Source organism: Netta rufina (assembly GCF_964035555.1).
Source record: "Netta rufina genome assembly, chromosome: 1".
Lineage (NCBI taxonomy): Eukaryota > Metazoa > Chordata > Aves > Anseriformes > Anatidae > Netta > Netta rufina.
In genome coordinates, this window is record NC_140123.1 from 144,667,960 (window position 1) to 144,681,554 (window position 13,595).

At 40.1% G+C, this 13,595-nt stretch overlaps 1 protein-coding gene across 1 annotated transcript in view; it reads right to left on the reverse strand.

Moving 5' to 3' along the window:
- Nucleotides 1-1,441: 1,441 nt before the first annotated feature.
- PKP2 (plakophilin 2) overlaps nt 1,442-13,595 on the reverse strand; it is a gene marked incomplete at its 3' end in the record, with an annotated part of 43,394 nt that continues 31,240 nt past the window's right edge. The window contains exons 7-13 of the mRNA XM_084290709.1: nt 10,652-10,769; nt 9,061-9,222; nt 8,024-8,197; nt 7,275-7,428; nt 4,958-5,147; nt 3,865-3,952; nt 1,442-1,510 (exon numbers count right to left, since the gene is read on the reverse strand). Of these exons, the coding sequence (XP_084146835.1) occupies nt 1,442-1,510; nt 3,865-3,952; nt 4,958-5,147; nt 7,275-7,428; nt 8,024-8,197; nt 9,061-9,222; nt 10,652-10,769 (955 nt within the window). The remainder of the gene's footprint in view (nt 1,511-3,864; nt 3,953-4,957; nt 5,148-7,274; nt 7,429-8,023; nt 8,198-9,060; nt 9,223-10,651; nt 10,770-13,595) is intronic.

Consider the following 13,595-nt stretch of genomic DNA (forward strand, 5'->3'; position numbering starts at 1 on the left):
AACTGTTGAAATGAATGGGGCTGATGCTCTCCTCTGTGAGGTCTCTGCTTAAAGGATTAGCCATACCCTTCTGGGCAAGGAGAGCTGTGGTAGTTGCTGTGCCAGCAGTTCAGGGTGGGGGCACAGTACAGATTCCTTTATTGCAGGAAGTGCTGTGAATGAATATGCCAAAGTTTTGGTTGCCATAAACGTCGCTTAGCTCCTCTGATTAGCAGAGTAATGCCAGATCATGTCAACTCATAATCCAATACACAGAGATTTACATATTTACATATTCATGTCCAATTGGCTTAATGGACAATTTAACTGCTGGTTTGTTGAGATAAGTCTTACTCACTAAAGGCATCAGATAGGGATTTTTAATGCTTCTTTTTCCTCTCCTAGGATCACATAATGGGAACAGCCTTCAGGTGTTTAGGAATTTGTCTCCTCCTGTTACCTATTTCCACATGTGCAGACATAGTCCATCAGTTATCACACTGCAGGTATTTGCTGTAGGGAGGATGATGATTTCAACTAAAAGAATATGAAGCAGGATCAGATGAATTCCTCAAGCAGCAATTATCCTAATCTTGCGTATACATATCTATTTCTTCAAAAATAAAGACACAACTCCACCCCCTTTACTATATTTAATCAACAGAATTGGTTTGAAAATGTGATTTTCTTAAAATAATCACTGAATCACCAGCAACTAACTCTTCCAACAATTAGCAAAGAATGATGGATCTAAGTTCAGCCCAAAGTGGCTGACATATTGCTTCTAGAGAAAACCCTTTCTGGACAGAGTTATCAATTCCAACAGCCATGTGAGCAAGGATGAGGAGAGCCAGGAATAAGGAAACATATGTAAAATCAAGTTTGTTTCTTTTGCTGATGATATCTCAAAGGAAAGAGGTTTAAGAACCAGTGAGCACATGAATACAAGTAATATAAAAATAGTCATTTTAACTGCCTTGGTGCTTTTACAGTGCAGGTGGTGAAACAGCTTCTTGTGCATACTCACAGTCTGGAAATTCTTATGTGAAGAAAAAAACAGGTGAAAAATTACTACGTCCTGAGCAGTGCACTTGATGCTTACCCACAGTAGAAAACTATTTGTATAAAACAATCTGAAAATAATTTGCTGCCAATCAGCATTTCAAACCTCTCTGTATAAATGCCTGTTATACTAAAGGCAATCTGAAACTCTGAAAAATGGTAAACCTAAATGAAACTTCACCTCAGCTGTCTTGAAGAATCCATCTTTGGTTATTTATACATTGATATACACAGTGACGATGTGATTAGGATTAAAAACACAGGTCAGCTATCACAGGCCACTGAAGTCTCTTTTTTTCTGAGATACTTCCTGGTTTGTGATAGCAACACCAACCAGATGAAGATAGTTACATTAATTGATGTACAATCTCCTTTATCTTCAGTCGTATTATGATTTGACTCAGTCTTTTAGTGAGTTATAGGCTTTCGTGGTCCGGGTATTGATGAAATCTGTCTTCTTAAAGTCAGCCTTTGGAATGAAAGAAAGAATAATTAATTACCTTTGGTGCCAATTCTGCAAGGGAAAGGTGAGTTTACCTGCATAAAACTAGGTAGGGAGTCATGACAGAGGTCTAGGCAGACAGAGACAGAATATGCATCTCCCCAGAGTGACTCAGTTTAGACTAAGATAAGTGAAAAGGTCTTCTACAGCTCTCTCACGAGGGGTGCAGAGGGGCAGGCATGCTGTGCTCTCTGGGGATGGGGACAGCGACAGGACCCGAGGGCATGGCATGCAGCTGGGACAGGGGAGGGTCAGGCTGGGTGTTAAGGAAAGGTTCTGCACCCAGAGGGTGGTTGGGCACTGGAACAGGCTCCCCAGGGCAGTGGTCATTGGCTTTTGGGTGGTCCCTTGTGGAGCTAAGAGTTGGACTCAATGATTCTTGATTGAGTTGGATTCAATGAGTCTTCTTCCCTTCCAACTCAGGATATTCTGTGGTTCTATGAATTGTTGTTGGGAGTTGCTTAACTCTCCAGTGACTGTATGGGGAACCTATTCCTCTAGTTCAGCTCTACAGACTTGTAACTCTAGGTTGCTAATGTCACGTGAGATTAACTCTATCTGAACAAAGAGTTCAGGACAATGCCAAAATGCCTCAGGATTGTATCAATCTCATTTGATCACATGATTTCCATTGGTTATTAGGCTGACTTCTAAAAAAATATCCAGACGTTAGGTCGCCTTAAGTTTTCAGTGCTGTACCTGATATCTCTAGGGGCCATGATTCATACAGGAACAGCAAGTAATCAGGATTTTTGAAAATCAGAATAGACATATGTGTCTTATATGCACATCCAAAATACCAAAGACTTCAGAAAATTTGTGCCTTCTGGGATATTGTGTTATGGTTCCAGGACCCTTATTCTTGAATGCATATTTCTGATTTGTGAGGCAGCATACTGCTGAGTATGATGCAAGACTGTAAAAAGATACTGTATTATGTACATTTCCTTGAGCAAATTGGAATAAAAAATTTACAGTTCTTAATTTTTTTTTTTTTTTTTTTTAATTTTTAGTTTTTGTAAAGCTAGAAGCCTTCAGTTGCATTGTTACTTTGTTAAGAAACAAACTGGCTAACACGCTGAAGGCTGGGAAAATGGGATAATTTTAGGTTATTGGGAATTTTAGGTGACAAATTCTAAGCAGCAGGAAAATAGGGAATGAGTACAGTTTGAAATGCAAGCTGGAGGTAGGCAGGTTGAAGTCAACCCAGCCGTGCATAGAAAAAGCACTTATAGAACCTCAAAAGGAAAGAAACAAGTTGGTTTGTTGGCTGGCTGATTCATGCTGGTCATTTTTTGATTGATTTTGACTATGGCAGTAACTGTTTGCCAAACCTTTTCCTGGCTGTACCATTTTGTTTGGATATAACTAGTCCCTGGGCTTACAGAACATGCAAACAATAAGGAGAACAAAACTGCTCTGGGTTTAAAGCAAGAAGCTGCTTTGCTCTTCATTTGCTTTTGCTAGCATCTTATGCCCTCTGTGTCAGGTTCGTTCAGTCAGTGGTGGATGGACAGCTACTAAGCATTTTCTTCTCGCTATCTGATCCGGCAGGCAGCAGCAACATTTTTCATTAACTTTTCCAGTGCATATAAAACCGCAGAGGGAGAGAATATGAACAAAGATGAGCGAAAATTAAGGGCATGGATTGCTTGTGCAAGATTTTCTGTAATCATCCCCTGCCTTGGGCAGGGACACTTCCCCCCAGACCAGGTTGCCCAAAGCCCCATCCAGCCTAGCCTTGAACACTTTCAGCCACAGCTGCTCTGGGCAGCCTGTTCCAGTGCCTTTCCACCCTCTGAGTAAAGAATTTCCTCCTAATATGTAATCTGAAGTTTCCCTCTATTAGTTTTTAGCCATTATTCCTTGTCCTGGCACTATACTCCCTGACTAAGAGTCTCTCCCCAGCTTTCCTTTAGGCTCCCTTTAGGCTGCTGTAAGGTCTCCTCGGAGCCTTCTTTTCTCCAGGCTGAACCACCCCAACTCCCTCAGCCTGTTTGCATAGGAGAGGTGCTCCAACCCTCTGATCACCCTTGTGGCCTCTGGACATGCTCCAGCAGGTCCATGTCCTTGTGCTGGGGGCCCAGAACTGAACACAACACATCAGGCGGGGTCTCATGAGAGGAGAGCAGAGGGGCAAAATCCCCTCCCTTGAGCTGCTGGTCATGCTATACATGAGTAAGAGAAACACCAAATTCAGAGATCCCTTGAAATCCTATCAAGTAATAGCGCAGAAGTGCTAAGAGCCACAGAGGTCAAACGAGACCTGAAATAGATCTGAAAGGACAGATTAAATGTTTCTGCTACAAGCTAGGTCTTACCTTTTTGTAAGCACTGTGGAGATCAGTATGTGACCACAAGGAACAGAGGAGGACTGAAGCAGCCTTACTAGCTTTGCTGAACATGTTACTGCAGTTTTGAAAAAAGAATGATAAAACGTTTAAATTCCCACTTCATAATCACAGTGCATATGTAGACTTCAGAATATGTAACCTTGTAGCATTTGTTCTGTCACCCTTTCCTCTTAAATGCTGCTTTCTTGCTCTTTAGGCATTCTAGCGCACCTCATGCTGTCCTGACTACTGAAGCAAATGAAATGTACCTTCCTGCTTAACTTATTCTGCAAAATTATAGATAAATGAAGTACTCTATAGACTTAATCTTAGAAAAGCTATCATATTAATTCAAATTCAGTTGAGGAAAATAAACCTCAGAATAATAAGTATTCTAAAGGATCTTCCCAGCAGGTAAAATATCTAGCTAATTAGACAGGATTAATACTGTTCAGGGCCTCATGAGGCTTCCTTTAATGAGATGAATTTTCTCTTTCTTTTTGTAAAAAGAGAAGAAGGCAAACAAAATAATTGTTCATATTCATAAAGCATTATTCTTTTTTTTTGTTACTGTTTGAATATTAGTTACATGTGATTAACTATTAAAGAATGATTGAAGAAAATTCACAATCTATTATCCATAATGCCACTTTATAAATAATTCTTAAGTATGGTTCCATCATTTCTATAAAATGTATTCTTGTGCTAACAATTAAAGATTATCAGGGCTGTGTTACAAAGAATAGGAAATAAAGAAACTTTCTGGGGACAGATAAAATACGACTGTCTCCAGCTAAACATATTAGAATACAGTTAGTATTGTGCAGTCATCTTTGGAGGTGCTATTTCAGGTGCTGGAGCATGGCAAATTTACCTGTGGATGAAACAATTGTTACAAGAGTTTTTTTCTGTATTTTCTAATATGTGTAATCTTATTCAGAATGCAGTCATTTTTAAGCTGCCTTGTACCTTAAGACGCAGTGTTTTCCTCCCAGGTAGCAGAGGTTGCAGTTCCTTTTTTTTTCCCCAAGGGAAAAGAGGAAGAGGAGGGGAAGGAGGGAAGGCTTCTCAGCCATCTTACCTGTCGTTCATGCTAATCGTAATGATCTTTGGTATGCCATCAGCATTCAGGAGAAGCCGTGCGTTGTGAGAACTGTTCTGTGTCAAATTATACAAGGTGTAGCAGATGGAAGCTGTGGTTTCACAGGCAATATCAGACCCTGGGACAGACTCAGGAAGTATCGAGACCAAATCAGGCAAAACTTCTCTAGCTATAAGTTGGAAAACAGACAACTCCATTATTAGCGGGTACAGATTTATCTAGGAATCCTGCAAGACCTCAGTCCTCCCATTCAGCACCTGTCATGGTGCTGTCTACTCCCCCCAGAAGGTCATGGTTTCATAGCTGCGTTATATGCCCACAGTTTAGGTTAATGCCTCCACACAAAATTTTACAGTGGCTGCCACTTCCTGAGGAACCATGTGCATCCTCTAGCTAATCATCGGGTTACAGGTATACAGAAAACTGAAGGAGGGTGACTATAGCACGAGTTTTTGTGGGGGCAATGTGGAGACCTGTGCCATAAGGACCAGTCCATGCCCAGAGCTGGTGGAGAAAATCGCAGCGGTCAGCAATTGGTTGTGACCAGTTGCTCCCCATGTAAAAAGCAGCATCAGGCAACAGTTGGGGGCATTTTGGAAAAGGAGGTGCTTTTTGTACTCAGCATGAGGCCATACTGGATATTCTATCCTCTTTATCCAGTGTGCCACTTGGACTGAGAGCATTTTGTTCGCTCTGACTTCTGCTCATTCCTTCAGGTGGGTGTGTAACAAGGTTTGTTTATATTGAGATAAAATCACATACAATTTAGAATAGGAGCTTTAAAACTGAATGAGACACCTCCTATGATAAATATCAGTCAAAGCAATTATGTCAGAGATGATAGTCTTTTTTTTCATTGGTAAATCAAGTAAGTTGATTTTCAGAAAGCAGTATCTTGAAAATGTCTGTATCTTTACATCTGGCAGTGTCTTGAAAATGTCTGTTCAGAACAGGCTATTTTTTTCAGATCAAATAAAAAAATTAATCTCATCTTCCAATCATTTTATTTTCACATTTTATATGAAATTTAACTCAAACTGGTATCATATATTCATTTTGCTTGCTAAATAGAAACACTTTTATTTAAGAAACATTACGCTTTTCCTTTCTTTCGGCCAACATTATTTGGAGAATTTGACCTGCATCCACATATGTCAAAAATATGTGGATCCACAGTCGATCAAAAATAACTCCTTTCCATGGAGAAAATGTTCACCTGAAATTCCCTTAGTTCCTTCTACCATGTGTAAAGAAAGAAAATGACTGTGAAGGTGAAGCACCTTTCTCCAGAGCTTCATGCTACTTTCTTCAGAGCTTCTGCATTTTCCACCATCTTTTATACATTTTTTTTTTTCCTACGGAAACCCTGACTTCTTCCTCTCAGGTTACTTCCTACTCTTTCAAGAGGATTTACCACTTGCAATTTTTAACACCATATGTATTATACTTTTGAAATCAGCACAACAACGTAATATATTTTCATTAATTGGAATGTTTTCTAAAGATTAAACAGTGCCAAGGAGACTGTTCTGCAGACTTCTGGAGGTTAACCTGTCCCATGAACAAGCTGTAGGCCTGTAATTTCCCCTTCCCCCTTTGGTGAGAACACAGAAAATGACAACAAATGATGTGAATGTACTTATCCTATCAGTAGGAAAAATATTCAAATATAAATTAAATTGAAATGAATTGAAATTGAACTCAGAATAGAAATGTCTTCTGATGTGAAAATAATTGTAATGTTTTAGAAACAAAGCCCTCAAAAAAAAAAAAACAAAAACACAATTATTTTCTCTGTAGCATCTTCTAGCTTCATTTTCTGAAAAGTTATACAAGATAAATGTGCAAGAGACAAGCTTCTAAAGTTTTATGTATAAGAGAAGAAAATACGATCTTTGCTAGAAGAACTGGAGATGTTCCACAATTCTTACAAAGGACTACATACCTGTGGCATACAGGACTCCGCGGTTACCTTCCTTTACCCTATTTTAAGCACAAGAAAAACTCCCTGTCCAAATCTGTGTAGATTTTGTGTCTATTATTTATTTTTTGAAAGTAACATCAATAGAAGTGTCTGATGAGGAATACACAATGTACAGAAAACTACAGGTTAGATTCTTCCATAGGCAAATCCCTTATTTTTAACACTGCATAAGGACTGCAAGTATCTGACATAAATAGTTATCTACTAAACCCACATACCATTTTTTTTGAATGTTTCTTTATTAAAGAAGGAAAGAATAAGTAAGCAGAGGAGAGAAAGAAAGCCCAAGACACAATGTTAGTCTTTGCTCACCTATATCGTTTTGCAGAGAGGTGTTGCGAGACAAGTTCCTGAGCAGTGATACTGCTGTCTTCTTTACTGTCGGGTGGCTTACATGCAGCATAGTTCGAATACTTGGAAGGCCATTTGCTTTCCGAACAACAGTCTGAGCCACTGCAAATGGCATCTGTTGTAAGGTACATGGCAATAATACGTCATTATGATGAATGTATAGCCTCATAAATAACAGCAGTAGGTTCTCTGCATCATCTTAAGTATATTTAAATTACTTTAGATCTGATGCTATGTATGAGTTGCAACAGAAGAGGAAGATGATATAAATCAAGTTTCAAGCCCTTTGTTTCCCACATGCTCTTTGGCCAGTTCCTAAGCCAAAACATGACAGAGGTCATCAGTTTCTTCACCATGAAAGTGATGTGTGGCTGTGTGACTTCTTCTCCCCATGGGACTGATTACGATCCACAAAACCCCTCTTTCACAATTTTAGCATCAACTCATCCCTCACTGTGCAATGAATTAGCAAATTTCATACACAGGCAGAGTGAAAAGAAGTGATCCCTGTATTTGCCAAGCAGGAAGTATCTGCAGTGCTGGTTATGACTTTCTTTTCAATGTTCTTTGATTTCACTGACTGTGCCTGGGAATCAGCGGCTTGTCAGTGGTTATCTGAGCTCAGTGCTGTGAACGTTGCACTGCAACCCTATACTCTATGCATTTACATTAAGAAAGCAGTGACAGAAAAAAGAAAAAAGCTGCCTTACTGGTCCAGTGCCAGCTGTGAGGTTCTGAAGAGCTCCCAGAGATGCTTCCTGGGTATAGTTTCTGGTACTCTTTGCTATTAAAGAGAGATATATCCTAATCAGTGTTGAATGCCAGAGCGATTCCACACCCCTGGGATTGCTCCTTTCCTCAGGTAGTGGGGTGTCCTGCTGCTTCTAAACATATAAACAGATCAAGCTGTTAGAATCATATATGACATATGACATAAAGCATCACAATCTAAACTAGCAATTTTGTAACTCTATGACCAGATGATTTTGCAGAGATTACTACAGACTACTTTTGTCATAAGAATGAAAGTGAACATTAATGTAACACAGATATTTCTTAGGCAACTTGTAAGATTTCAGTATTTAATTGTACTGACTATTCCATCCAAAAAGAGAAGACAGATAGGGAGAGAAGCTGCTTTGCATCTCTAGCTATTGATATTGGCAGCTGAGCTGAAGGAGAAAGAGAAATATCATGTTAGAGCCCTACTGTGGATGTAACAGGGGAAGAAGGAATACACTCTAGCAAAAGTAATGGATGTCCTTTCCCTTTCTCCCACCCCAATACCTGTTTTTCTCTCCACCAACTCCCAGCTGCCAGAATATTTGAGATCCATACCACATTGCATCAGAAGAAGAGATCCAAAAGCCAGCAAGCCATGGAAGCTGGCAAGTTACCCTGTGTTGGTTTCACTGCTAAAACTTCCACAATGCCCAGCCATTGGTAGGACACTTACACAATTGCTGTATGTGGCACAGACACCATTTAGATCCATCAGAAGGGAGGAAACTGACTGACAGTATCCCTTAACTAAGGAAACTGTGATTGCTTTGTCACTTGCACCATCAGCAACTGAACACGACAATGGGTGTTTGGAAAGGCTATTGATAAATTTACATTTTTGGGGTGAGTCACACTACTGGATACATCACCAACAGAGAAGCAACCAAAGTAGATCACAGCCTTATTGTCCAGAAGTTGTTACAACTGATTAACCAAATGAGATGTAAGGAAACATGTGCTTTACCTCTTTCACTTTTCTGCTCCGTGTTCCAAAACAGCCGGGTGTTCTGTCATGGGTAGGGATATTTCTTCTTTGCATATAAATGCTCTGGGAATAGCTCTCAGGGAGCTCTACCTCTAGTTGGTAGGAAAGATTGTGAAGAATGCACACACAATTCTCTGTGGCCTAAAATAGAAAAAGAATAGAAATCTTGAAAGCTTTGGCATGTTTTGAAGGGGCATGTGTAGACATGGGGAGAACTTTCATTTTTGGATCTTGAACAATTAACTGCAGATCTTCTAATGGCTTACAGAAGAGCTAGTCTTCATGCCAGTGATCCACAAGACTGTATTTACACCAAGAAATTAAACGTGTCCTGGGATGTTCCTGAGCGCTGAGGCCAACTGGCACAGACGGTTGGGATCAGAGCAGGGTGCATGCCTGCTGGAAATGGTCCTGACACATTATAATTCTTGAATGTACCTGGGAATTGTTAGGACATGTGCTATTTGGCACAGACCAGAAGTGTGCCAAGGAACGTATAGGAACTTAAGAGCAAAGATGATCACGTACGCACCCAGCCATAATGTCAGCAAAAGGAAAACTTTGTGTTTTACCCAAGGATACTGCATTTTTCTGTCATAGATTTTTTTTTTCCCCTCAAATCAGATGTGCCTTTCTAGGCATAGCTAAGGTCAAATTGACACTTTCTGAGTGATGAGTTTAATGGCAAATAGTTTTATTACCTCCTTTTTTGAAAGTGAAAAGGGAGTGAGTGGTTTTAAGATAAAATGCAGCAGGGAGCTATTGGCACAAGGGTTATGTGCTGGATTCTCCCTGGAGCTAATGGCACTGAATACAGGGATATGGAGAAGCTCAAGTAACTAATCCTAGGAAAGAGCTATAAATGTACAGTAATTAACACTGTACAGCACAAGTTATAGCAGGCATGCCCGAAGTGCCTCATAGGCTACAGTTAACCTCCTCAGTGACTGATGGTCTTCTCACCTAACCTAACGGCACCCAGCTAAAAGACAAACATTTAGTCTAAGCAATGCTCAGGGCTCAGTTGCAGTCAGTGGTGGGAGGAAGAGAACGAGAGGAACTGGCTTCTGGAGGTGTCCCTGTCCTTGCAGTTACTGGCTTAGGCAGAATGAATAACTTTTTAAAAAAATAGGAAAATGAACCCCATTCAAAATGATGAAAGCTCCTAAATTACACTGCCAGTCAGATTTAGGCTCTTCATTTCCTAAGGGATATGTAGCACTAAATACATAGGAAAGTGCCCAGATTAATTTTTTAAAACTTCTAGCTAGCTAGCTCCCTTAGACAACTAAAAAGGTAATATCTAAATCTTTAAAAGTTTCTAGTTCTCTGTGGTGATTCTGAAAACTGTTTTCCTACAGCTAAGCTATGTTATTCTTTTACACAGTAGGATAAAAAACACTTTTAAAAGCTTCTTTCTGAACTTTCATCTTTGGTAGTTCTAAAAGCTTTGGAAATAAGTGCAGGCTTGGCAGCTATATCACAACTGTTTCTGCAAACTGGTTTCTGAACAAAAAAATGCTTTTTCTGTGATTTCCCCCAGGAAAAGACCTTCCATCTTGAAGAATACCTTGTCATTAGGCTCGTGGTCTGCAATAGCTCCTTGAATGTAATACACAAGAGAATCAATCAAGCCGTCACAGTCTCTCATCCTTTGCCTTCCTTCTGGGCCAGCAGAGCTCATGTTTCTGTGCAGGAAGGAATATATCGGTAAGAAGAGATTTAGGCAAAGATATTTCCTTGTGCCCCTCTGATGAACTATTCCAGATAAATCTTAAAATACTGAAGTTAAGGATGACTGGTGTTTTCTTCTGCAGAACTGTGAAATACTATGAGCCTCTAAGTAAAATTACTTCAGTGGATTCCCAGATGATAACAAATAACTATGAAAAACAAGCTGTTTGGATGGATAAGGTATAACATGACTCAAATCTCCATCTTGTTGAACTGATCTTTTTAAGCAACCTGGTTCAGTGGGAGGTATCCCTGCCCACAGCAGGGGGCTTGGAAGTAGGGGATCTGTAAGGTCCCTTCCAACCCAAACCATTCTATGATTTTCCAAACAAACAAATTAGACTTTTCTTCTTCTTCTTCTTCTTTTTTTCTTTTTCTTTTTCCCATTATTCCATTTTTAGGTATTTGTATATATATGGGACATCAACTATGTCAAACTATCAGAGGAAATGTACCTTGTAAAAAATGTCCATGCATACAAATGTCCTTTAGCATTTACCTAAACCCAACCAGTTCTTGAACACCCCCCAACAGACACACGTTCTCAGTGTTTTAGCAACATCCACACATTAATTGTAAAAGCTCTGGAAAACAGAAAAAAAGCTGTTTCTTTATATCCTAAACTCATTCATGTGCTTGTAAATAAACCACAGAATAAAGGCACCTTTTCTCAACTTAAAGATAACCTATTTCAGTTATGGACCAGGTTCACACGGCAACCCATGTGCTCTTAGAGAGGAGGTGAAGGCAGCCGAGCCCACGGAGAGAGCTTGGGGCGTCAGTTAATAGTTTCTGTGTCCCACTGAAAACACTCTCAGTGCAATGCCTCCACTGCCCCTGTGCTACTCCTTGTACTCCTGCACAGCTTTCAGCAGAGAAAATGTGCAGGGGTGAGGAAGAGTTAAAAGCACTCCGCACTCTGCTGCTTCCCAGCTTCCCAGAGCAGCCTTCTGCCTGCTGGCACCTAAGCAGATGAAGCTGAAGCCTCCAGAAACTGCTCAGCCCGAGTGGGGAAAATGCCAGATGCCTTCTGCAGATGCCTTCTGCTGTTGCGCTGCAGTGGCTCCAGCATGCCTGCGCACACTTTCTGCCTCCTCCAGGCTCACAGGAAGCCACTGCTGGCCCTGCTTTCTGCTGACTTTTCCTGTGCTTTGTGGTAACCCGAGTGCAGCTTGAAAATGAATGATGAAAGTGATTTAAAAACCCATGAAAAGCCAAGGACACGCTTCCTGTATGAAGTTTGGCTCTAAATAAGCTCCTGATTTTCGGGGAAGTAGCAACATTTACAGTTTTGAGGTATAATTATTTTTACAACTGAACGACCTCTGAATTATGGAATGCTGCAATTGTAAATCTAGGCCTCATTATTTTGGACTCCTGCTGCTCTGCTGGCCAAAAGGCTGCACACAGTATCACATTCCTGCTTCTTTGTTTGAAATAACATTAAATACGGCCCAGTGTTAGCATCTATCACGAACAAGAGGGTCATGCACTTTAAATATTTGCAGGGAGTTTATTTTACACACTTACTTTAACCACTGGAAATTACAACAGTTTAAAATGTTATTAATGACAAAGCCAGGAAGGCATAGCTTTAAATTTTCCTGTGGCTTACTACTGTAAAATGCATGTGATTTTAAATACTGCCAATGCAGTTCTGTACCCACAGACCCTGGGAGGTACATCTTTAGGTTAAATGCAAATGCATTGTAATTTTAGTTTTACTTTAGGTCATGCTGTTAATAATGTCCCTATTTATAAATCCGTTCATGTTCTCATGGAATTACATATCACAGAATTAACATTCAGGTTCCTGTATATGGCATCACTTTGGAATTTAATTTTACCTAGAGATGTCACATTTGAGACATGTCATGCTTTAGTGAGTTTATGGTTATGCTGACAGAAATGTACATGCTACAGCCCTTCTAGTGCATAGCATAAATAGTTTCTGAGGTACACAGACTAAAAATACCATTAAAAGATAAGCGTGGAATTTCCCACACCAAAGACACTTCTGCTGATATAGCACTTCATCTTGTCACAGTACATTATTCTAAAATTCACTGAAGTTTACACAGCTGTGATCACGCTGAATGGCTCTAAAAGGAAGAGCCATCACTCGGCCTTGTTTCTAGTGTGACTGTGGTGTGGCACACAGCTTCATAGATCAGGAAGCAGAGAAGGGTATGAAACTGAGGCACTGTCCTGCTCTGCCAAGGAAATGCATTCCTGAACTGTTTCCTTAAGTAGTTGATCCTCAACTGTTTATCCAGAGGCAACACTATGTGTATCCATGTGTGTGCATGCATATATGGCCACTCCATTCTCCATCTCCCTTTCTCTCCTTATTACCACAACGTAGATTGGGAAGGGAAGACCTCTTACTCTCCCACTTGCCCAACTACAGTTGGAACCATTTTACTCTGAATAGGGTCAGATTTAGTTCTCAAGGCAATGGGTTGACAACTGAAGCTTTTTTTTTCTAATGAAATGCTGGGAAATTCCAGGAAGAAAATGTTATTAGACTAGGAAAAAAATGTTTCTGAGAAGCCTCACATAAGAATCAATTGCTAATTTTAAAAAAAAAATCATTTTGAAACAATGGCTTAGCAAATTGCAAAACTGACTTCATCCTGCCTTCCCAAGATTTTTGTCTCCTGACAACTGTAGCACCTCCCTCTGAGTTTATGAGTTGGTCTCTCTTGTAGTGGAGCTCCCGGAGGTCTTGAAATGTGCATCACTGGGGCAATTGCCATGGTTGGACTGGCCCAGAATTG